General features: G+C 46.1%; 1 protein-coding gene and 1 long non-coding RNA gene across 8 annotated transcripts in view; one reads left to right on the forward strand and one right to left on the reverse strand.

The window, feature by feature from the left end:
• LOC142042349 (uncharacterized) overlaps positions 1-17880 on the reverse strand; it is a 37791-nt gene extending 19911 nt beyond the window's left edge. For 3 of the 6 annotated variants that reach the window (XR_012653719.1, XR_012653717.1, XR_012653716.1), the window contains exons 1-4: positions 16786-17880; positions 15503-15614; positions 15012-15103; positions 6758-6921 (exon numbers count right to left, since the gene is read on the reverse strand). This is a non-coding gene — a long non-coding RNA (uncharacterized LOC142042349). Of the gene's footprint in view, positions 1-3991; positions 4112-6757; positions 6922-8011; positions 8227-8659; positions 8770-9369; positions 9472-15011; positions 15615-16785 lie in introns of all 6 variants that reach the window. The other 3 variants (XR_012653721.1, XR_012653720.1, XR_012653718.1) reach the window with 3 other exon arrangements.
• Positions 17881-18642: 762 nt separating this feature from the next.
• JARID2 (jumonji and AT-rich interaction domain containing 2) overlaps positions 18643-24544 on the forward strand; it is a 224186-nt gene continuing 218284 nt past the window's right edge. The window contains exon 1 of one of the 2 annotated variants that reach the window (XM_075052293.1): positions 18643-19566. In XM_075052293.1, the coding sequence (XP_074908394.1) occupies positions 19522-19566 (45 nt within the window). In that variant the 5' untranslated portion in view covers positions 18643-19521. The remainder of the gene's footprint in view (positions 19567-24544) is intronic. The other variant, XM_075052291.1, reaches the window with a different exon arrangement.

Consider the following 24544-nt stretch of genomic DNA (forward strand, 5'->3'; position numbering starts at 1 on the left):
AGAAGCAGGTATATCCATGAAAAGAAGGAGAAGGAAAGTATTCTGGAATATATTTGGATGTTACTTCATTTATTAAAAGAAAAATACTTTGGTTAGAATTGCTGGATGACACATCTGCTTTCCATCCAATTCTCAAATTTTACTCATCAAAAAGTAACATGTAGAGGTCCAGTGCATTAGCCATTCTTGTCCTGCAGAGCAAACTTGACTGGTCAGCCTACAGTCCTGTTTCTGGATTCTGTAACCAGAAGCACAGATAGAAATTTTCTAACAGAATGATTTCCCATCAAAACACTCTAGCCAGAGACTAAGGATGCCAGGCTTCCTTGTTCTTCTGGCTCCATATCATCTTGCCAGGTGGGCAACTGGAGGCTGTATTTCATGTATCAAAACTATAAGGCGTGCCAGGTGTGGAAATGGTTCTGTATTTAGCAGGTGCAGCGTTACAGAATATACAATAGACAATGATATTCCAGAATGTGTTTTTCCCCAACTCAGAATGAAAACCTTCCCCAAAGCCAAGTTTTTCCTTTTTCTTACTCAGTTATAGTATACACCGATGCACAGCCTTCTTGAAAGAAAAGCTTCATTGACTGCAACAATTGGAAATTACACAAATAATTTAAATTACAGCCTACACAAAGCCCTCTCTCTGTAAAATCCTTTGATGGCTAACCAGTATTGCTGAACTTCCTCATATACCCAGAGCATACTCCTGAACCTTGTTACTTCATGTTATGAAAGGGAACATTTCCAATCCTGCCAAATTCAATTGTTTTTGTGAGTTTCTGGGCTTTTATCCCTCCGGCTAAGGGAGTCCCAAAGGCTCAGCAGGAGACAAAGACAAGGTGCTCATGGCCAGGCTTGCTGCCATTGTGTTAACAACTCTCACATGACAAATGAATGCCTTATCTTAAGTCATGCTTTCCTATGCCTTTTTTTTTTTTTTTTTTTTTTTTTGGATGGTTGGCTGTATGGATGGCTCCTCTTCCAGGAGGCCTCGATGAAGTTAAATCAACATATTCCTACAATTAACATACAAAATCTAGGGCAACATAGGGTGCTCCTACATTATTCCCACACTCCAGTAGATGATTCTGCTTTCTGTAGTCAAAAAACAGGAGACTCCTACAGTATAAATGATGGAGGTGGTGGACTCATGGTCTAAGCATGCCCATGTGCCTGGGAACTAACAGTGAAATAGCAAAGAAAACCACTTAAGATTGCAGAGGTTAACAAACTCTGGTTTACAGTTTACTGCATGCTTTGGCTGTGATTTTAATAATTTTGATTCCATCTGTCCCCTTTGATTTCTAAGATGTAATTTTCATAGCTCTGTATACAAATGTGTGTGCAAATGTGTGCAAACTGGTATTTCAAACACACAGAGGTTGTGCTGAAAGCTATCATGGTGTTTTTGCAAAAGTATATCATGAAAGCCATTGTTTTCTTTTTCACATCGTAGGAAAAAAATGTACAAACATATATGGGTAACCATTGTGGAATCTTAGCACAATTCACCTGCTCTCTATCATTCCTTCATTACTTGTTTCAATGAAAGATAAATTAAGAAATTAATGGATGTATCTTGAAAAAAACCTTAATATATATATATTTAACATAAAAATTATACCTACAATGATACTGTGTGGTAACTCAGGCTTTTGATTTTGAAGTTCTTAGTCAATTCATATTGCTGGATATTCGTGCCAAAGTGTGTATCCCAACTGTGGCAGTAATTCTGAAATTTTTACAATGCATTAATGAAAAAGAGTCTATTTCTAGCCTAATTTTGTATCCCTAACGATGACAGTAGATATATTCTCCAAAATATACCAATAAAAATTACTATATCGCTTATTTTATCAGAATAAAAATACAAATCAAACTTGAACTTGTGGATAGTTCACACATAAATGTAGTTAACCCTGAATTGGGGTGATTTTTATTTTAAAATTTTCTATCTGAGATCTTGGCTTTTTGTAGAACTCTGCAAGATCAGTGTTTTTGCCCCGCCTCTCCCGTTTCTTTTACTGTGTAACTGCCTTATACAAAGTGATATTTGTATGCCAGCAGGTAATATGTTTATGGAGTAGTCACCCAGACCTGACAAGTACTGTAGTGTATTTTTTTTTTAAATTGCCCAAGGTGGGGTTATTTCGTCTGCTTTGACAAATTGTATATGCACTATCCACATAACGCTGTCACATCTACCTTAGGTTCATCAGTATCTTATTACTGATGCTGTTGTTTTCAAATCTAAATACAGCATGGAGAAAGCAAGCAAGCACACAAACAAACCTATCTTAGCAACAATTTTAAAAACAAAGCCCAAAACAATGACACTCTGCAATAGCCTTGAGAGATATTTTATAGCTGTGTTCTAATTCTTCAGAGAACAGAGAGAGGAGCTTTGAAAAGGTGCTAATAGACCATGAATTTGCAGCAGTGTAGTTCACAGCTAAACACACTCCCACTTCAAGCTCGGGCAGGAAAAAAAAAATGAGGGCACCACAGAAGTGAATTAAAAATCATGCAAACAGTCCCAGCAACAACCAGGGCAGTAGCAGCTTATAAGATCAGCTTCATTTGGCAGGGTGCCCATCATACCATGACCTAATAGGGCCAGGGCAGGAGGATATCTCATGGCTTGCAAAAAGAGGATGGGACAGGCTGCCAGGGGGAGGGATGGAAGCAAAAGAAACATCTTTTAAGCCTATGTTGAATTAACTTGTTTTACAGAACAATGACAGCAAACTTTTAGGTCTTTTAAATGTGTTCGGAGACTCCTTCTATAATTTATTTTAGACTGCAGACAAATACTCTCTTTGGATCAGCTGTGCTACAGGGAGAGATTACTAAGGCAATGCCCCTCCTCCTGCCTGGGGGAATTGTCCCCTCAAATCTCCCAGAGATGCTCATGTGCGTACTCCAAATGAGACCGTGGTTCCATGACAGTCTAATCCGATCTAAACTGGGGCTGCTGCAGTCCCTCCATCCCCAGCTGCTGCCCTTTCCCGTGCCAGCAAGGATGCTTGTCTAGTCCCACACTGAACTGGTTCAGAAAAGACAGAACTAAATTGAAAAACCATAACACTTCCCTGCCAGTTCAGCTCCCTGTGGAGTCAAACAAGCACCAGCGCTGGTGCAAGAGATGGGGTGGGGATATTCATGATGCAAAGCCAGGCTGCAACAGCTCTGGTTTGGATCAGCTTAAACCATCTTGGAACCGCGCTACAGGCTGGGCTAGCCAACGCCTGCTATTTAAACTGCTTGTGCTGATCTAGCTCTTTCTGCCTAGCTCAAGTTTGGGAGTGGTCCTAAAAAGAGCTTCCTCATCAGATAGAAGGGGTGGGCAGCCTCCCCTTGGTATCAGTAGCCCTTTCCTCAGACACACCTGAATACAGGGTTTTGTGGAAATGGCCTCATGTGATTCGTGAAGTCTACAGGGAGTTTCTCCATTCTTGTGGCAGGACAGGCATTGATGAGCAGTCCTCCACGTTGAGCTGGGGGAAGCTCCCTCTCAGGGGCAAAGCCAAGCTGCCAAGCATCCCACAACAGCCAGGGTACTCTGGGAAGCTGTGATGAACTACCAGGATCCAAGCCCAATATGACAGATTATTTGAACGTAAAGAGATGTCAAGGAAAGATAGTAAAGGAAGGGATACATCTATCTGGACTGGAAATTGACATAATTTCTCGCCCTTTCCGAAGTTTATCAGGTTTTTCATCAGATCCTGAGTAGGTTTGGTACTTGCTGACTTGTTTGCACACATCATCACATCTGATGTGTGCATGCTGGCACAAAGATGGAGAGGAACACACAATATCAAACAGCTAACATGTAATTAAGAGAGTTTCACTACTTCCAAAGGTCACCTGCTTCTTTCCAGTAGTAGCTGTGGAATAGTTTAGAGCCAAAACTCTCGAGGGCAAAATCAAGGATATGCAAATTAGCCACTAGAGAGGGAGAACATCCCACAAGATATACCTTGTGTCTTTACTTGAAAGGTGGGTTTAATTACCAGGTCTTCCACAGTCTTCCTGTACCACCTTAGTTCCACAAGTATTTAGCTCTGCTGGACCCACATACATCTGTGAAGAGTACATTCTGCAAAGTATTATGATGATAGACACATTAGGAACCTGAGATGCTCAGACAGCAGAGTGATGAGGACTATATAAAGCAATCCAGAAAAAAACCAAACTGTAAGTTCAAGGAATGAGAGAGGAAAGACTGGATTCACTGGAAAAAGCACTTGAACTTCTGAGGAAACAAAGGGAGAAACCAGTTAAGTTAGAAGAAAACCCTGAAGCCACCTTTTAAATGCCAGGCTTAGTACTGGGAAGCATGTCTATACCTACAAGTTCCCAGCCTGTGACATTTCACTTACAGCAGCACACCTGAATGGTTGAGTGATGTGGCTTGGGAAAGGAGCAGGAGTAACATTGCTCAGATTTGAAATTGTGTGAGGCAGGGAAATATCTTAACAGCTTGAAACTACTGCAACGTTTGCTGGGTGGGGAGGTAAGCAAATTGAAAACATTTATATTGGGAAGCGAAGGAGAAGGAAGAGAGAAAGATGTAGTCAGGGGTAAGTTCAGTAAAGCAAAATGTCTAACCTATATGCTTGCAGAACTGCTTACTGGAGTGAAGACGACACTAGAACTAAAATTACTTTTTTTAAAGTAAGTAAAAAACTGTTCAGCTTATTGTCAAACAGCCAGCTGTTTATTGCCAATTGCTTTATTGTCAGGTGCCAATTTATACCCCAAATGTCTTTGGGTTGAGACCACTGCCCTGTTCAGGGTGTAATCCAGTGGCCAGCACAGAACTGCCCCTTAGGTGCACTTACTTCATTTGTAACATAATGGAGATTTGCAGGCTCTGTTATAAGGATAATGCTCCAAACAGTATTAACACTCAAGTCAAGAATGTTATCCCTTTCCACCACCACTCCCCACTCCACCCCACCTCCCCCAAAAAAAGTGGATTGAGTTCTGCTTTTTCACTGATTCTCAGAAGAAATATGAAGATATTCTCTGCCAGTTGCAGATGTGTTCTATTTTTTCCCTACATCAGAGCTTCTGAATCACTCTTAATAATAGGCAAAGGCTATTCATACCAAATGGGGAAGTTCTCACACACTATGATGATAAAGCATTTCATCCATTTGCAAAAAAAAAAAAAAAAAAAAAAAAAAAAAGAAAACACTACCCACAGAACTGCAACATCACATCATCTGCACTTTGCTGAATGTTCACAGAACAACACTGGAAGTCATTGAAGTGTCAGATAGTGATTTCATCATGTGTCAGGCCTCCCACTAATAAATGATTCATCTTTCTCAGTACTGACACCTCAAAGAATTAAGGAGGAGAAAAAAAAATTCATAAACTTTAAAGTGAGAAGTACTCTACTGATATTATACTGCCCAAGTAAACAGAAGCTTATGCACACACTAAGAATGTGTTTAGAATTTAACCTTCCATTTATCTGAAGTGTACTTTTAAGTTTTAAAAGTGAATTCATTACAGAAAAAAAGGTATCATGGAATTCCATGTGTGTTATATCACCATAATACACAGAGGTAAATGGCTCAATTTACAAATATGAGATTTCACACACCCCACCCCCCCAGTTTTGTGAACTGAAACTGGAATTGGGAAGAAATCTTTTCTGGTTTACACAGCAGTGATTAACAGCATGTTAGTGACAATAAGCCTGCCCCAACCTCTGAGTACTGATAACAGTTGTAAAAGTAAATCTAGCTCCTCTTGAAGGTGATGAGTGACTTACAATTGACTGTAATGGAAATGGGACTGGAGGGAAATTTGTCATTTTAATAGGAATTTACATAATTGTTCTTTGATGCTTCATAAAGCCAGAACATCTTCCATTGATGACAGTAGCTCTACTGGATGAACAGGACTAACTAGTAATCCAAACTTACTTCTCCCAGAAGGTATGAACTTAAATACAGACCCAAACCAGGCAATGTACTTAGCAAATGCTACCATTTTTGCTTGGTTTGTTAGGACACTGAAGTTTGTGTAGTCACAGACTGTGTTTCTAGTTAATTTTTTTTCTATTTCAACAAAATGCAGTAAAGATACAGAGGTCTCAAATTCCCGCATTCTTTGTAAAAAATAAATAGCTAGGAGAAGAAAGAGATTCTAAATGTGTCCTAACTGAAAAAAAAAAAAAAAAAAAAAAAAAAAAAAGCTGCAACGTGAATTTAAACTTTATGAAACATTAAAGAATCCACATGGGAGAGACCTAACAAATGACCCCACTGTAGGACAAAAAGAGACAATTGTAATTCACTATGAAACCATGAGACATTGACCTATGGAAAACCAGACTTTGCTGGTTCTGCCACTAATGGAGCTCCTTTGGCTGTAGGAGGGTTTTTTCTTCTCATCAAAACAGCATCTATTATAAACAAAACACTTCAATCAGTAGACTCAAAGCTGGGATACAGAATTTATCACACTTGATTCCTCTCCTGGAGCAGGGAAAAGAATTAGATGAAGATGATAAAGTTTGGACTTGGAGACCCATTCTCAGCAGAAATAATTAGGCTGGTAGGAAAACTGCTGGGGATAGAAAAAAGCCACAAGCCCCTGAGGTCTCATGTCCTAAGCAGGTACTTACTTCTTTGGCTCACTCTGCATATGTATACCAGAGATACCAACATGGAGTACTTAAAAACAGTAATATACAAAAGCAAATTATTCTTTGCTGTTCTCCCACCTCTTGTTTTGGTAGAATTAATTTGGGCATCCTTGGTAAAGATTATGTCCAGTTTCTCCATCAGTTTGATTTAGCATGACCTCTTCACTGTCAGCAGAGGAATGTAAAAGACAGCAATGAACATTTGTATGAAGGAAAATTTACATGGCTGTGGGGCAGGATGCCTGGATGATCAAAAAGAAAAGAAAATATTAAATACTTAAAACACTTCACCATGAAATCGCCTTCTCCCGCCCCCCCCAACTCCCATGTTAAATCAGGTAGAAAAGTGTGATAATATTAAGGCTTAATCCAATTTAAATAAATTATTTTCTTGTAAATGTTAAAACAATCATTACATGCATCATTTACCCCCTCCTCTGCCCATAGTCTTAAATTATGCTCCATTATATCCAGATGGAAAAAATATGCAGAAATGTTTCTTAAACATCAGAAATTTTGTTTTTGATTATATTCAGAGGTAAAAGTCATTAAGGAGTCCTAGCAAAAAAAAAGAAATCTTAGAAAGCATTATGGGATTTTGTGTAGCAAACTTAATTAAGAAATTTCTTTGCTAGGTTACCAACAATGTTTTATTACAAGCTTAAGGTATAAGATCGTTATAGTTCTCTGTCGCGCTTGGCAGCAAAGAAAGAACACATGCAAAGAACAATCTTGTTCTTACAATTAATTACAAATGTACAAATGAGTGATATATCAGTCCCTGTCTACACTGCATAGTCATGCATTTATAACCATTTCACCATACACAGTTATTAAAAAGCATGCTTTACATCTACAGTAGCTTGATACCACATCACAGCCACGGGTGGTTATGTTTATTCATGCACAACTACCACCAGCCAGAACTACATGTATGTGTCAGTGCATTTTAGCAAAATCTGCATCAAATAACCAGTAGTGCAGGTCTCTTCAGATAGGTTTTTCTTTAAGTGGGCAGACTGGAAGCAAGATAGAAAAAGGCAAGCCAGAAACCCATGGGTGGCAAAGGGCAGGTGGTGACAGACAGCAGTCTTCAGCTACTGGCCATTCTCAGTCAGTTGATGTGGTGACAATCGCCCAACACAGAATTGCTTAGCAACCCATCCTGTTTATCTCGCACATCCTTACTGTCCCAAAACACATCTGCCACAAAAGGGGTGAGGAATTCTCCCTCCACTGGCAACACAAAAGGCTGAGGAGGAAACACCTGAACCCTGGGCACTGTGAAGCCCCTGGCTGATGGTGGACCCCACAGTTGGTGGAGACTCCCACCTGCGATCTGAGGATTGGCAATGGAAGAGCCCTGCAAGAACATTTCTTCAGCGTAGCAGCCTGCAGCACGCAGGACAATGAGCAACGGGACACTGATGAATTCTCCTAAGTAGAAAAGTCCATCCTAAATCTTCCCCTCAGAAATCTCAGTTCATCCAGCTGGATCACAGCGAGCTGCCAAGTCTGGGTCTCCAGCAAGAGTGGAATACAGAGAGCTACAGAAAAAAGAACAGTTCAAAGGGTGTCTACTTCAAGACTGAGCCAAGTCACAAACCAACCAGAAATCCCTGCTATGGCTACAAGGACACTGGCACCTACACACACTCATCCCTGTAGACACAGACCTAACTACACATTGCTCAAGGCTTATAACACTGATCTCACAAGCAAAATTTAAAAATCACCACTCGGCTACCCTCTCCCCAGGCCAGCAAAGGATATTTTGTTTTAACCTCACGCCTTCAGTTCATGCTTCTCCCTAGGAACATTTGTTTCACTCAGCTGTCCAAAGCCAGTCCTAGCCATGAGACTGAATAACACCAGTCTCACTGAGAAGTGTTTCAACAAACACAAACCACTGCAGCTCTGAGCATGTAACTTGCCAGACAGTTTTCCTGGTTATAGAGGGAATTTCAGTCTTTGACTCACTGGTAAGTAAGTGTGTTCCCACGCTGTTTCCTCATCCACACAATTCCCTCGTCCTGGACTGTTTGCTAAGAAAGCCTGAGATTATTTGTGTTACACTCCATGCAGGGAAACTACAACATACAAACATATAATTATATAGTGATGAGATGCTCCAGTTCCAAAAAGCCATAAATTCTAAACAAGATTATCTTGGTTTTAAAATTCATTTTCCCTGGTTCACAAGATGAGCTATCTCATGGCCTGGATAGGCAAGATGACATATTATGGTTTATGTTACAAATACGTAAATTACCAGGCACTAACTTACTAGAAAGGGCTACTAGGGCTGTTGCCCACACTTTTCATGACAGCTGCAGGCATCATGTTCTCCTGTCAACTGATGGGAGAATGGTATAGGAACTCAATATGACAAGCATTATTTTTAATTTACAGGCAACACTGGCAGTTTTAAAACTTTTTAATTAATGAACACAACTGACTGGGTACACGTATGCTGCAAAGCTGGCTAAACTGCCTTGGGTACTAGAGCCAGGCTTGGATTTCTGCCCTAATTTAGCAGAGAAGTAATCTAAGGGCAAACAATCATACTTTTCAGTGGGATAAATGAGCACATCCAGACCCCTCTACGTCAGCTAGACTGCCAAAGGTACTAAAATTGGCTTGTTCAAAGCTAGCTTGGGTGCCCCTGCAGCCTGCAATATAGATCTAACCTTTGTTTTTTGGAGACGCCACAGGCGGAGCGAGTCCCATCTCACCATCCTGCCTGTAGAGCCGTGGGGAGCCATCACTACAGCAGATCTGGCAGAGCTCAGCTGGAAGAGGGAGGAGAGGAGAGGCTGGGACACCGCCCATGGGGCCTGCAGAGCTGCATGTGTACTTCTGATTCTGGGGAAGCAATAACCTGACCAGTGCTCTACCCTGCTCTCTTGGCAATACACAGGCTTCAAAAAACATGTTTCCATTGTGACCAGCATTTACTTTAATAAACAAACTTTAATAAAACAAACAATTAAAAAAAAGGCCAGATCCTCTCGCATAGCATTCCCTGCAAACCAATTACAAAGAACCACTCTCGTGGGCCAGCAAGCAATCTCTTCCCAGGCCAGGCACCAAGCAGGAATGGAGCCTGCCCTGGCTGCTGGGCAGGAAGGGTTGGGCCCACCGGGCCTTTGAAATAAAACACACAGCTTGTTTGGCAGATAGCTATTTCTTCATGGACTGGTCAGCAGGAGGCATCGCAGAAGCTGGCTGGTGACTTGAGCGAGCCCACTGCCTCCCTGGTGTGTTGTGTCCATGTCAGTGAAGAAGGCAAATCTTAAGCTGTACCCAAATCCCTTAAGAATTATAATGACATGACTGACACTTGGTTGGGCAATCCTTTCTCTGTTGTTGCTGATATTTTAAACCTAATTCAGTTTTTGCCACGACTCACTCATGCACAGTATCCTTAATCTACAAACACTCAAGGACAATAATTCAGCTTTATTATCCATATTCCCTGGGCTCACATTTCATAAACTATAAGCACACTCAAGAAAGAACAATTCCTAAAATAGCCAGGCATGTACATTTCCACCCTCTCTTCAGGAAAGCAGTTCAAAAACATAGGTCCTACAGGTCCTTGTAACACTTAAAATTGCTAACCCAAACCTCTTGATAGCAGCAGGCGGTATCTTCAGAAACAGCTGGGGTTTTATCTTAGCCTCTCACTCCAAGCTACTACATACCATCAACCGTGCTTATATAGGCACTGCAGTGACAGAAGACATAGCATGAACCAAGCAGAGCACAAATTCTGGTTCATATCAGCAGAAGACTTGGAAACTGCACATCCAAAGCCAGCACATATTATAAATTCAATAAAACCAGAGACCACCACTGGAGTTATTATAACTGGATATCACAAACAAGAAATAAATATACCCAAGTTTTTGGGCAACAAAAGCTATTACTAAGAACAAGCAAGTTGTTCTTGTACTTTATTTCCTACACTCTGCTCTTTGCTTAATATTTCAGGGTCTCAACTCTGTGCGGTGCTGGGGTACCTCAAAAACTGGTCAAAAATCAAAAGGAGCTGAGAGCATCCAGCACCCTACAGGATCAGGCCTTATCTATGCTGTTACTAAACACCGAATTGCCTGATGACCTTCCTTATGACTACAACAATAATTTGCTGTTTCCGTCCTTCCAGTAGGAGCCACCACTATGTGTGTGTTACTTGATTACTTATAAACATGACCTTTTATTAAAAACACAGCCTCCACTGTGCTCAAAATTAATTCTACTTGGCTGTAATACAAATGATGTTTCAAATGTGTGAAATTTATGGTCAGTTACAAGGCAAAATGATGGCTAAACTTTGGCTAGTAAATTGGACGCCGGCAGCGCTGCCCCTGCCAGCACTGGAGCTGAGCTTGAAGCCTGATTCACCACTTTTCCACACTATTCATCAGCTGGAACCAGCTCTGGGCAACTGAGCTGGGTTTTTTTCCAACAGGAAAACTGAGTGTGTCCTGTGCTTGAGAGGAGCATCGTTACTGCCTATAAAGATGGGCTCCAGCATGCTACATCTCATCTCAGAGTCGTATGTACTTTCTTTGCAAATTAAGCCACCGCAAATAAGACAACCTTATTTCTTTCCTAGAAAGGCCTCAATGTCACCTGCTGCTAAGGCAAATGGCCCTGGAAGAGAGGGTCTGCCCAGACTGAGCTGATGTGCAGACAGGAAAGGCAGACATGCAAATGGCAGGTTTGTGGGATGGCACTGGCTGTACTGAGAGTTTCTAGAGCCTTCGGTCCACCCTGGCACATAAAAACCTGTGCTACCTCTTGCCTTCCTCCCACCCAAATCACCAGACAACTTACACAGAGAAGCTAGCCCTTGTCCCTTTCTGACTACCTATTTTCTGCACCTTTCCCCAGTCCTTCTCCCTTCTCACAACCTCTTTGGCTCCCTCCACTCTCTCCAGTCCCACCCTCCACCTTCCCCTCTCAATTCTCCCCCCCTTTCCTGTGCCCACTGCCAAGAACAAAATGCCAGCAAGGCAACTATCTTTTCTTTCCCTGCTCCAGCACTGCCCCATGCCTCTTTTGACCATGCTGGGCTCCTTTGGGTGCCATATCCTGGCCACTTATGCACATGCTGCAGTATATCGCACCAGTTTGGGCAGGCCTACCATCGCATAAAGGGAAGGACAGAGGTGGCCATGAAGAGATCATCTCCTTGCCCATCTAGCCAACATTGTCCACTGATCACAACCTAGATTGTGCTGGTCCCACGAGCCTGATTTTCCCCGTGGTTCAAAGTAAGCATTACACTTTGTAAGGCTGGAAGGGGAAGAGAAGATGGAGGAAGGAACATAAACTTTCAAATGGGTGAAGAGGAGGAAGAAAGGCGGGATGGAGCAATTATCTTGGTCCCCTCTTCCACCCACTAAGACACACTCCTGTTCCCCTTCTTCCACGTAGAGCTCTTATTTAAGTCTAAAAGCATCTTACTTCAACTTAATGAACTGGTTAAAATTACCAACTCAACTAAAATAGTTCACATTTATGCAAAATTTGCACTGAAACAAAAACCAGAAGTTCCTACCAACTTGTTCATTCTCATTCAAGCTTGTGTGCTTTCAAGGGTTTCATTCAAGCTTGTGTGCCTCAAGGGTTACTGACCCACAGTCCTGTTTCTCAACAGATGCAGGGCAACTAAGCAAACTGCAGTAAATGCTGAACAATGTGGCAAGGACAAGCACCCTTACATTGCCAGCTGTAAAATGAAGTGAAACAAAATGCGAAGAAAAGAAAAGCTGACGTAGTACTGAATTCAGCAGAGAAAAGGCAGACAAAGAGCCAGATGAAGAGATACTGCTTTTTCTGCGGTGCTCACACCAAGAACGTTGTGACTGTCCACAAGCACTGTTTTCATCAGTTCCGTAAGCTGAAGGAATATTACCCCCATTTTACAGACTGTAAACTGAGGAGGTCAGAAATTAATATCTGAAGAGCCTCAAAGTACCTAAACCCCAATTCTTGCTAGTACTAAGCATTGCATATTCTTTGAATATTCAAAGGACACAGCTTCCAGCAGCCTTTGGTGCAGATGCACACGTGTACTCCTAAGAGAACGCATAGAATGAGGAACACAATGCAACAGCTACAACAGGAACACTTTAGCAACCACAGACATATTTATTTCCCCATCTCCTCTTCCACATTTTCAAGTGGGGGAACAAAGTATCCTGCACACTAGGAGATTTGGATCAAAGAGCTATGATGGTCACAAGTCACAACTCATCACCCACCTGACAACTGTAGCTATTTACGTACAAATTAGTAGTGCTGACCTGGCCACTATTAAAAGATTGATGTAAATGGCTTATCCAGCATCACACTCCTTGGCAGAGAATCAACTCCAAAGCAACATTCAGCTGCCTTAACAATGAGATTATGTCTTCCCTTCTTGCATTCGCAGGAACACAGGAGGGTAAGAGTTCAACAGACAACGGTCTTCTTCAGCATGCACTCTAATTCATCCCCAGAGCAGACTCGTTTAATACACTGAATAAAACCCAATCATCCTGGGGGGGGGGGGGGGGGGGGGCAGGGGGGAGGTATGCAATCTATTTTAAGATTATTACAAAGCAATATACAGATGTATGGATGGAATTAAGATTGCATAAGCATTTCCCAATTCTGACATTTTGTAACTTTTGAGTGCTTAACTTAGCCACTTTAATATCCTTTCACTCTGACCATCTGTGCAGTGTCTGTCTGCACGTGTACATAAGGCTGCCTCAAGGATCCTGGAGATGCTAGGCACCATGTCTCAATTGCTGAGAGGACTTTAAATCACATGCATAAATCTACGTTGCATGAATCCAGCCTTATTGTGCATGTGATACAGGATCTGCTACACATGTAAAGCTTAACTGCATGATGGCAGCTGCTTCTTGGGAAACCCTTAGGCTCAGATGCAGAGACACCACCTCCCATATACACTAGCTACTATGTTGCATGGTCAGTATGTTTGTATTTTATGTATATATTTAACAAATGTGTACTTCTATGCATATATTTAACAAGTAAAAAAGGTTGTGGGGAAGTGGCCAAACTGACTGCCAGCAACTGGCTACTCATCTCTCTATTTCCCCAAGAGAACAAATAAAAGGAAGTTCTACTTCCCTGTTCTGCAAGGGATTCATTCACAGCAGTAGCTGTTTTTTTCTCTTAGATATGTATTGTAATGCTATCTTTAATACTCTAGTCCAATATTACAGTAATGTGCTATGGGAGTTTTAGGACCAATGCAAAACAATAAGGCAGAATATGAATACAGGAAGGATAGGGTTTTTAAAGTGTGACAGAAAAGAGGAGGGGAATTCAAATCGGGGGATGTAGAAAGCAGAATGTCAGATCTAGACATCAACTCCAGCCAGTGGCAAGAACTAATCCGGAAAATTCAACACTCCGGGTAGCTATAGGCAGAGGCCCCTCTCTGACAGTCTCCACATTCTTCTTAAAAGAGACAGTCGGCTGCCTGTGGTAAAGTTCCATCTTCTCAAACACAAAACAAAATGTGCTATACACAAATGGTGTCGTCATTTGTGGCACAAAAGGCTGCTCTGTAGGAACGGGTCTGGATTATACAGACCAGGGGATCTACTTCTATAGTTTCTTTACCTACTTTATCATGCTTCTAGGAAGCCATTCAAACCTCAAAAAATGAGAATTCCCATGCATTATGGTATCTCTACAGATTGCCAGCCTGATTCTAGGGCTAGAAGCAAGTTCTATATCCCACAGCACAAAGCTACCAACCTCTCCCACCCTCATCCTTCCCACTGTACCAAAAATTTTGCCTTTATCCACACAAGAGATTAGATCGCAGAATTCAAAGTTGCATCCCTTTTAGATGCAGGAAACCTGTTCAATAATAGAGAACTTAATCTTGCCTTTTCTTAGGCAGGCATAATTCAGGTAAATATGCTACAGTTGAGGAAAAGGTATCCAGAAGTTATTTTTATGAACTGGTAAGCAGCCATCTGTCCACAAATAATCACAGCCTGCCCCCAAGACAAGGCTCCTTCATGGCTGAACTTGCCTGGCATCATGCCCTTTGTTTGCTGACTGGTGAATTACGGCTCACAAGTTCACCCCATGTTCCTTCTGACTTCCCCGTACTGTTTGTGCCTATTGTTTTATCTGTTTGATCAAAAAGAAGAAACAGCAACAAAAAACCTGAAATGGTTATGCTTTGGTTTATAGTAGATCCTGATTTTCCTTATGAACTAAATATTTTTTATTTATTTATTTGTTTTGACCAGCAACCATACCAGGACCTTCCCCATTAGCTTACCGAAAATCTTCCCCCAGAACTCTGAGGACACCACAAACCATTTTGCATACGCATCTGCCTTCCAAGTTTGAAAGTATCAAAAGCAGTAGTCCCTGATTAAAAAAAAGAAGTGCAGTCATACATAAGTCAACTATGATGAATGTTCTTTTCCTATAACCTCAAAAAGATTTTATCTGCCTTGAGATGTGAAGTAGGCAAGTATTATGAAAGCTTTCGTAGCTGGAGAGGTATCACCAAGGTTCCTTCTTAATGAAGCTTCTTCTCACTGGAATCGTGTACTAGCAGATTATCTTACGTGCTAGAAAGCGACCATATTTCACCTCTTGCTCAGAGATAGCTGCACCTAGGATGTTTAGTATACACAAGTCCAAATGGACAATGCATAAAACGCGTTATTCTCATGCAAAGAAATAGTCCACAGTATCATCACCCCCCCCCAAAAAACCCACCAAAGCTTTTTGAACAATGGTATCGTATGTCAGACCACTGACCCTGTTCTGGCCTCTGCGAGTTGTTGGAAAGGTTGACTCCGGACAGTAATTCATCTACTAATTGTAAAACACAAATCCAGTTCGGGGGCTCCTTTATAAATCTGTGTAATTCCTTGTAAAAGGATTACATAAAACAAAAAAATGAATGAGATGCAAACAAGGAAACTCTACCAGGCTAACGTTAGTCAATTCTCAAACATTTTCAAGGTACAATATAGTTGGAAGTGGCCAAGATGAAACTCACTATCAAATTAGAAAAAAAACACGTGATCAAATGTAATGGCAAACACTGACATCAGTAGCAGTGATACTAACTGCTATTGTATCAGCATTTAAGTAATTTTGTAAACTAGTTCAGCTTCAGTACTTAAAAGGTCAGTCTCCAAAATGCACACAAGCTAGAACTGAAAGGCAGGATCCACCGCAGACACATGATACTCAGCACGTACATAATATGATGCTCTGTATAACAGGACACAAATGTAAATAGAGTCATGGATCTATGGAAGAGGCTTCTGCCACCCAGCCTCGAGAAGAAAATTCATTAGTTTGCACTGACAGTAAGCCCTTGTTCAACACATGGCACAAAAGCCAGTAGCAAACATAGCACCACTCAGGAAGTAATCTCAAAAGCGAGGGGGGGAAAATAGTTGGTTTCACCAGCTTATGTTATTTGAGAAAAGCCAGGTAGGTTTCCTACAAGAACCTTTTGCTCAGTTGTTGACTTAGAAATACATAAATGACTTTGTCTTTTCCGCCTTTCCAAAATGTCTCCCGGAAAGAGAAGGAGTCACAGATTCATCATTATTAATTGAAGAAAACCCGAGACAAAAGTGTTTTCTTCCAAGTATGTCCTAGACCTTCAAGCTACATAAACACCTTAATAAAAATAAGTGAGGGCAGAAAGTTAAACAGTCCTACAAGAAACGTGCATAATTCCAATTTAAAGGAACAAGAAGCTCTCTTCAAACTTACACTTAGAAATACTGTATATTTTCCTACAAGAGGCCTAAAGAAAAGGCTTCAAAAGATTAACTCGATTACAAATAGTATTACCATAAAAGCTTGATGTTGAATGAAGCCAAGCACAGATAATTTTTTTTCCCCAGTTTTTTTCTTAAACAAGACTAGGAAAAAAAAACCCTAAAATAATTAGTAATAAGCATGAGGAAGTGAAGGGAGAACTAAGAAATTATGATACAACTTGATTTTTTCCATTTAGTGTCTCAAACATGATTCACATCCTAATTCTCAGGTGAAGGGAGAACACTATGCTCACTTACCTACCTAAGCGAGGAAGGATGGCCTCATGGTTAAGATGGAAGGCTAGGAACCAGCAAGTGAGGTTCTGGGGATTCCTAGGTGTCCTGACTTGGAGCACAGCCACTCCACAGCCTTACGCAAAAGCTTTTGCACCTACAGAGTGGAGGTAATACTCTCCAGAAGGGATGTGAATATATAAACTGCATCTGGAAGACAGCATGAAGTCCCTAAAGCGTTACATAAATACAGGCATTAGCATAGAGATATGTCACCTCATAGCTTGCAGTGAATTGTACAGAAAAGCACAAATGTCCACTGAGTGCAGTGATACCTCACCAGGGAGGTCATCAATCACTCCCCTTCCTCCCCGTCCCTGAAAGAGATGCAAACCACCATTAAAGAACTGTTGTGTTCGCTCTGAAGATGCACCTTCCGCCTCGCACCCAGTTTCCTGCTTTTTTTAACTGGACCCCCTCCCCCAAAAAACAAAACCCCCAAACCCTGGAGTATTTGAACTTCGGGGTTTTGCATTGACAGCAGGTTTCCACGTCCCACCAGCGCCCAGCTAGTTCAACGGGACTGCCCGCAGGGGATGGGGCAGGACAGCGCTGCCCCAGCCCCGGCCCCGGCTCCCCTCGGCCCTTCTGCCTCTCGGGGAGGACGCCCGCCGCTCCCGGGCAACTAACTGCTGTGCTCTCCGCGGCGTGCCTTAGCTCCGGCAGAGCCGGGGATTTAAAAAATCCACACAAAAAGGTTATTCTCCGGCGCGCCGGACCACCGGCCCGGCCCCGCCGCCCGGCTCCCGCGGGGGGTAGCCCAGCGCGGCGGCGGCCGCTGAGGCGTTTCGGCGGGAGGAGGCGCGACCTCAGGATACCTTTTGGAGACACACCGAGCGAGCCTCGCACGGCACAGCCCGGCAGCCTGTCCTGAGCTGACACCGCCCGCTCGGGAGAGCGGGAGGCCCCGCGGCCCAAGCCTGCCGCCGGCCGCCTCCTCGGGCGGCGCAGCCCACAGACGCGAAGTTTCGTGCCGCCGTTTCCCGGCCCAACCCAGACACGTTCATCCCCGCGCTCTCCCGGCAGCCTCCCGCGGCGCCGGCCTGCCTCCCCGCTCCCTGTCAGCGATTCCCAATAAACTCCCTCCCCCCCCCCCCCCCTCCTCCTCCTCCTCCTCCTCCTCCTCCTCCTCCGCCGCCCCGCCGTGCCATCCCCTCCCCCGGGCGGCGGCGGCAGCCGCCTCGCCGCCACCTCCGCACCGGCACCCCGCAACGCCCAACCGCCCCTCACACAGCCGACACCCCCCCGCCGGCCTCTACCACCGACGGCCGCGGGCGGGGGAACCAATGAGGAGGGGGAAACCAACGGAGGAGAGGCGGGGGGGGGGGGGGAAGGAAAAGACGAGCGTCGCGAAGGGGGTTCCTCGCGCGGCAGCCAATGGGCGGCGGGCACGGGCGGGCGCGCGGGGCACGCCGGGAGGTGTAGTTCCCCGCCGTCGCCATTTTGTGGCGAGGGAACTACAACTTTCCCGCGAGCAAGGACAATTCTCGGCCCCTGCGCGGAGCCCCGCCGGCGAGGCCAGGTGCTGCCAGCGCGGCGGGCCCCGGTGCATGCCCGAGCCGGGGGAGGCGCGGCGGGCGCAGGGACGGAGCGGAAGGAGAGCCCTTGGCAGCCGGGAGGAGAGAGGCTGCTGCGGGGCGGGGAGGGGAGGAGGGGGGGGGGGGCAGGGCAGGGCAGGGCGACCGAGCGTGCTGCGCGGTGAGGGACCGTCGCCAAACTCCCCGCTCGGGTTGTGGCGCAGGGCTAGCGGCGACCTTGGCTGCCGGGTGGCCGCGCTTAAATGCCAAAAAAAAAGAGGTGGGAGGAGGGGTGGTGGGGGGAGAGAAGGGCGGCGTGTGACGCTTGACCCGCATGAAGTGTTTAGCGAGGCCTGTTGCATGCGTTGAACGCAGCGGGGGCCGGGCGTTACGTCTCCCGTCCCGGTTGGGAGTTAAGGCCAGGCCCTTAAGCGGTGTATGTATGTGTGTGTGTGTGCGTGTGCCCGTGTGTATATATATATATACACACACGCGCGCACACACACACGCAGACATATATATTTAAAAAAAAAAAAAAAAAAAAAAAAGAGCCAGGTCCATTTAAAGTTGCTGCCGGAGAGCTGTTCTCATTGGTTAGGGGGGAGCTGGAGGAGCGGAGACACACACGGTGCGTGCAGCCCTCGCTGCCGCCGCCGCCGCCGCCGCTGCTGCCGCCGGAGCCGCCGCCGGAGCCGGAGCCGCCGCTGCTGGAGTTGTCTCTGCCGCTTTCCCTGCTGCAGCGGCACAAACGTGACTTCCACCGTTTTGATTATTTATCTTCTCCTTTCGGCCCCTTTCCTCCTCCAAGATGTAACTACAGCTCTGACACTAAGGACCTGCAGATCGCTTAGGTGGCTTGAGAAAGAGAAAAAGGGGATATCAAGGGCGTCGTTTTTTGTGTTTAGGGGGAAATTTTCCATTATAATGTTTCACTAAAGTGATTTTTTTTGTTTGTTTCCTTCGCATTCGTCTTTTTTTTTTTTTTTTTTTCGTCCCCCATTTCTCTCGGATTTATTGCTAGGAGAATCACATTGTGAGGAAAGAAAGTCGGATTACAAGATACCACTACAAACAACCCCCTCCCCCCAGGATTTTTTCGGTATTTTTTTTTTTTTTTTAAATTGTCGCGGCTTTAATTCATGAAGCAATTGTCCCCTTTTGCAATCAGAATTTGGATACCAGAATGAGCAAAGAAAGACCCAAGAGGAATATAATTCAAAAGAAATACGTAAGTGGTCATAACGTCTATCATTTGACTCCCAGTTTTAGGAAATGGCAGTGAATGTCAAGTTTATAGCTAATCCTGCAGCTATAAGGCTTTCGAAACAAACGCGATACCGAATTTTATTTTTCTGTGGCGTGGTGGGGGAGTTTCGGAGGCCCCTTTTGACGGGGAAACCTTCTATCCAGTTTGGTTATAAAACCAGATTCGCGTAGCGATTCCTCCAGCGAATAAATGTATTGACCTCAAATGACACAATCATAATCTAGTTTTAGATGAAAGGCGGGGAGCTTGGGGGGCTGCCGCGATAATGTCACGAAACTGCATTTTCAGGCGGTCGTGTTAATATTGCGCTTTTGCATGCGAAAGGAGGTGATTATTTTTTTTTTTTTTTCGTGCCGTGCCTGTGTGTGTGTGTGTATCCCCGTCTGGTGAAGCGGCGGCGGTGGCTGTTGGAAGCCCTTTAAGTTGAAACCGAGTGTGTCTGGTTATGGCGAGCTCGTTTCTCGCCCCACCACATCCCATCTCCCCCGGCTGAGGTCGGCTGCCGCTCTGCCGGGCGGTGGGAACCCAAAGGCAGCCGGGGATCGCGTTCCTCGGGATCGACTTCAATCACGGGCAAAATGGCTCGGTGCAGTTTTGAAAGAATTCGTTACGATGGCTCGAAAATTTGGGCTAATCCAGGGCAGCCCGGGCTGTATTTCTGCCTCTCTTTATTCAACCGCTTAACCAATCCCTTGTAATTGTCTAATCCTTTAAACATATAAATGTGGACGGATAGTTGGATTTTTGTTCGTGCTCCAGTTACGTTTTGATTGGCATAGGGGAGTTTTTCTTTACGTTTGGAAAAACTGAGGGGATTAGCCAAATATGCAGTAGAGCGAATAATGATTTTTATCTGCACGTTTAAAAAAAAAAAAAAATTCTTCATTTTGGTGGGGGGTTGGGGGGGGATCTATATAAATCCTCGCTTTCGGGTGTGTTTGATGCGAGGCTTTAAAAGTTGTAGTTTATATCGCGCCTGTCGTTCGTGCCGATTTTTTTTTCAGCGAGGGGTGTTTCTTGGCAGGGAGGGTGACCTTCGGGACACTTTCCCTCGCTATTATATAGATTTGGTAAAAAACTGCAGTTGACTCCAGCTGACTGCCGCTATCGATTGCCCGCCCCGCTGAAACGCAGCCCGGGGGGGGGGGGGGCTGCGCGCTATTTTGGAGCTGGGTTCACCCCCCCCCCCCTCCCCGAAATTTCCGAATTAAAATACATCCGCATTGCAGAGGAGCGGGGAGCCCGGGGCCGGCGAGTTTAAAGTATTGCATCGAAACGGGAACGGCGGGTGGAAAGTCTGGCGAAACACGCGAGGCGTCCACGTTTCCCAGGCAGGCAGACAAAAGCGGGGCGGGGGGGGGGGGAGAGGAAACGGCGGTGTTAATAATTAAGAAAAGGGGAAAAGGGGGGGGTGGGGGTCGCCCCAAACCGCTGCTCCCGCGGTCGCCCCGGGCCCGCGGGGGCGAACAATGCGGCGCCGCTCCCGCACCGCCGGGCAGGGGGTGAGCGCGGCTCCCGCCGGCCCCGGGGGGGGGGGGGGGGGAAGGTAGGAGGGACGGCGGCGAGGGAGAACGGCGGGGGGGGGGGGGCGGACAACGTGCCCCGTGCTCCCCGGTTGCAACTTCGCGTCGGCGCCTTTTTTTTTTTTTTTTTAATCATCTCCCCCTCCTATCCCCCCCCCCCTCTTTTTTTTTTTTTTTTTTTTTAATTTTCGGCAGGGGGCGCGGGCGGCGGTGCCGGCGGGGCGCTGTGCGCTGGCGGCGGCGGCAGCAACAGGTTGCCGGGGCTGTGACGGGAGCCCGCGGGCCGCCGGCCACGCCGCCGCCCGGCCAGGTTCGCCCTGCTCCCGTGACGTCACAAAGGGAAGGGCCTGCGCGCCGTGGAATCTTCGTCGCTTCGCCTCTTTCCCCCCCTCCCCTCCGCCCCTGGCGTGACGTCAGAGCCGAGGCGGGCCGGCGGGGACGGGGGTGGGGGGGTGGGGGGAAGGCCCCGGGGCAGCGTTCGGCGGCGCTGCGGGGGAGGGGGGGGGGGGCGGCCCGGCCCCGGGCCCAGGTGAGCAGGTGCGGGGCCGCCCAGGCCCGGCCCTGCCGGTTTATGAGGTGGGGAGATCGGTGCTAAACCGCCGCCCCGCGCTGGAGGGGAGGGCCGGTCACGTCGCCCCGCGGTGGGCGGGAGGCGTGGGGACGCGGCGTGGCGACACGCGTGGCACGTTTCCTCCTGCCCGTGACCTTCGGGCGCTGCGGCAGCCCGGCGGAGCACGCCGGGTCGCGGCCGCCGCCTTCTCCTCTTCCTCCTCCCTCCTCCTCCTCCCCGCCGGTGCCAGCCGGGCCTTTTGTTGTCCGCCTGCGAGGCTGCAGGTGCGATCGCCCGCCCCCCGGGTCGGGGCCGAAACCGCCTGCCGGCCTCCGCGGGGACCCCTCGTCCCGGCTCGGGGGCCGTTAAGCTCCCCCCCCCGCCCCGTCCTGTCAGGCTCGGCCCCACCGGTGACACCCCGCGCCCCTGGAGCAGGCCTCCGGCCCGGGCACCGCCGCAGGTGACCCGGGAGAGGCGGCGCGGAGAGCTGGCAGAGGCCGAGTCGGGCCTCGCCTCACCGGGAGCCCGCGGAGCGACAGAGCCGGGCCGCAGCGGAACAATGGTCCGCCGAGCGTCGGGCCCCGCTTGCCCGACCGCGGGGCCCTCGGTGCTCCTCAGCCCTGAGGTGAAGGGGCTGCGCCGGGGGTGAGGGCCCACCGTGAGGAGCGAGGGTCCAGCCGAGTGTCCCCCCCCTCAGCTGCACAGGTACCGAGGTGCCGCTTCGGTGGCCCCCCGCTCCTCGTACGGCCGTGGGTTGTCGTATTCGGGGGCGAAAGCTTGTTTAGGTTGCTGCTTTTCGGCGTTTGCGGAATGAATTCTGGAAACAAAAAGGTGGTGAGAACAATGGAGTAAAAAAGCCTGCGCGTTGCGGGCTGCCGTCACGGGTCTTGGCTCCCCGCTCCGTAAGTGGTTGCAATTAAAAGTTCTCTTAAACTTTGAGAGCGTTATCTTTTGCGACCGATAAGCCAGGAATGAGGAAATCTGTGTATGCGTCTTTTTTTCTGCGCTTTAAAAAAGCTATCACTTAATTTTTAAAAGAACTATGGCTGACTCATACAAATCTTTCTTCTCACTTTACCCTCCTCCTTCTCAAACATCTTTACATATCAAATATTGCCTTTTGGCTCAGGCCTCAGAAAACTGACAGCTTTGTAGAGCATCAGCCGAGAAGCCAGACTGCGTTCAGTATGCGCTTGGAATTAATAGTTCTTAAATGAAGAGCTTTGAAGTCTTAAGCATAATTTCACAGGTGCATTTTTCTGCCCGTTTTTGTGATGCCAAGTAGCAAATCTTCTGTTCTTGCTGGCTTAGGTCTCGGAGTATCGGACCTGGATTACTGTCTTAAAATACCTGCACAGTTCTGCCACGGTAGCAGATGGCAAAATATAATTAAGGAGTAATGTCACTGCTGTCTCCTCGTGTGATTTGTTTCCTTGTCCTTGCAGAAGGAAAAGTGCTGTAGTCTGCCATGAGGTGACACGCTTCACCTATGGACGGCCTGGTAAGCCCCTCAGACAGAGGGCCGGCAAGGCCTGTCCAGGATTAACGTGCTGCAGGCATCCGAGGAGAGATCCTGCGAGTGCTGCAGCCTTTGAAACAATACTCTCTGCTTGGGCGTGCTTGAAGCGGGCTCAGGGAGTTTTGGGGGTGAAGGTGACCGTGCAGCAGCACCACCTCTTGCGAGTAAGGGACGTTGGGGTGCAGGGGCCTGGCCCTGGGCACCCCAAGGCTTCAGCCCGGCCCTCCTGCCCTGCTTTTTTTTTCTGTGGGAGTTTCCTCGTTTCCCTCCCCCAGGCCCACAACTGACGGAGTGCTTTAAGTTTGACCACTTCCTACAAGAAATAGTGTAAATACACCGGTGGCAGCAGAGGTAGTATTCAGTGTACATTGCATCTTATTTCAGCTAACCTTCTGGAGTTTTCTTGTGCTGCGTCTTTTTCAGGCTTGCAGTAACAATTCCAGCAGCATAACATGCTCAACTCTTACTTTTTTTTTCCCCATACATATAACTTCAGCTAATGTTGTAAGGATGCTAGCTGCACTTGAGATCTGAGTTTGGGTTCCTCTTAACCTCCTCCTGGTCTCTTGAGATTACAACATTGTGTTGTAAGTGGCTATAGGATAGCGTGTAAGTAGAAACTAGTAATTGAAATACTTTTTTTTTTTTAAAGGAATATTTACTTTTGCTATCAGCACATGCTTTACTGTGAGATACTAATGGACTCCTGCTTGCTCTGATGGACTGTGAGCCAGCAGTCAGTGTAAGATGCTGTCCAGAGTGAATTATAATGAATCAAGGCCCTGTGAAGAGTTTCTAATGTTCATTAAGCACTTTCACCGTCTCTTATGAGGTCTGCTAAGCCAGTATTAAAAATATATTACCCCTTCCTTTTCTGTAGATGTAAAATAACAGCTAATGTTATGCATATGCTAAAGTGTGGTATAAACGTCAGCTGATGCTGTAAAGCAGTAGCATTCCCTCCATTTTATTGTTAGATGAAACAGAAAGAAGTCTAAATTACTTGCCTGAAGCTACATACTGTAACGGTGGCAGAGACGGAACTAATCTGTATTTCTGCAGCCTTGTCCAATATTCTATCCTGTAGCTTACAGGCTCTCGCTACGAGGCACGGCATCTGCTGTACAGGGACTACTTTACGCAGTTCAAACTTTCTTAAAGATTTCCTCCCTCCCCAGTTATAGTCTGGACTGTTAGATTAACGCTATATTTTTAACATCATAATAATATTTTAAGAGGCATTTTGGTATGGATACTTGATTTGTTTTGAGTGATGATCATACCCTGCAGCTGATAAGAGACCAGTTGATACTGTGATGACTCAGCTGTGGGAGTATTACATAAAGT

The sequence above is a fragment of the Buteo buteo genome, chromosome 20, assembly GCF_964188355.1.
Source record: "Buteo buteo chromosome 20, bButBut1.hap1.1, whole genome shotgun sequence".
NCBI classification, from domain to species: Eukaryota; Metazoa; Chordata; class Aves; order Accipitriformes; family Accipitridae; genus Buteo; species Buteo buteo.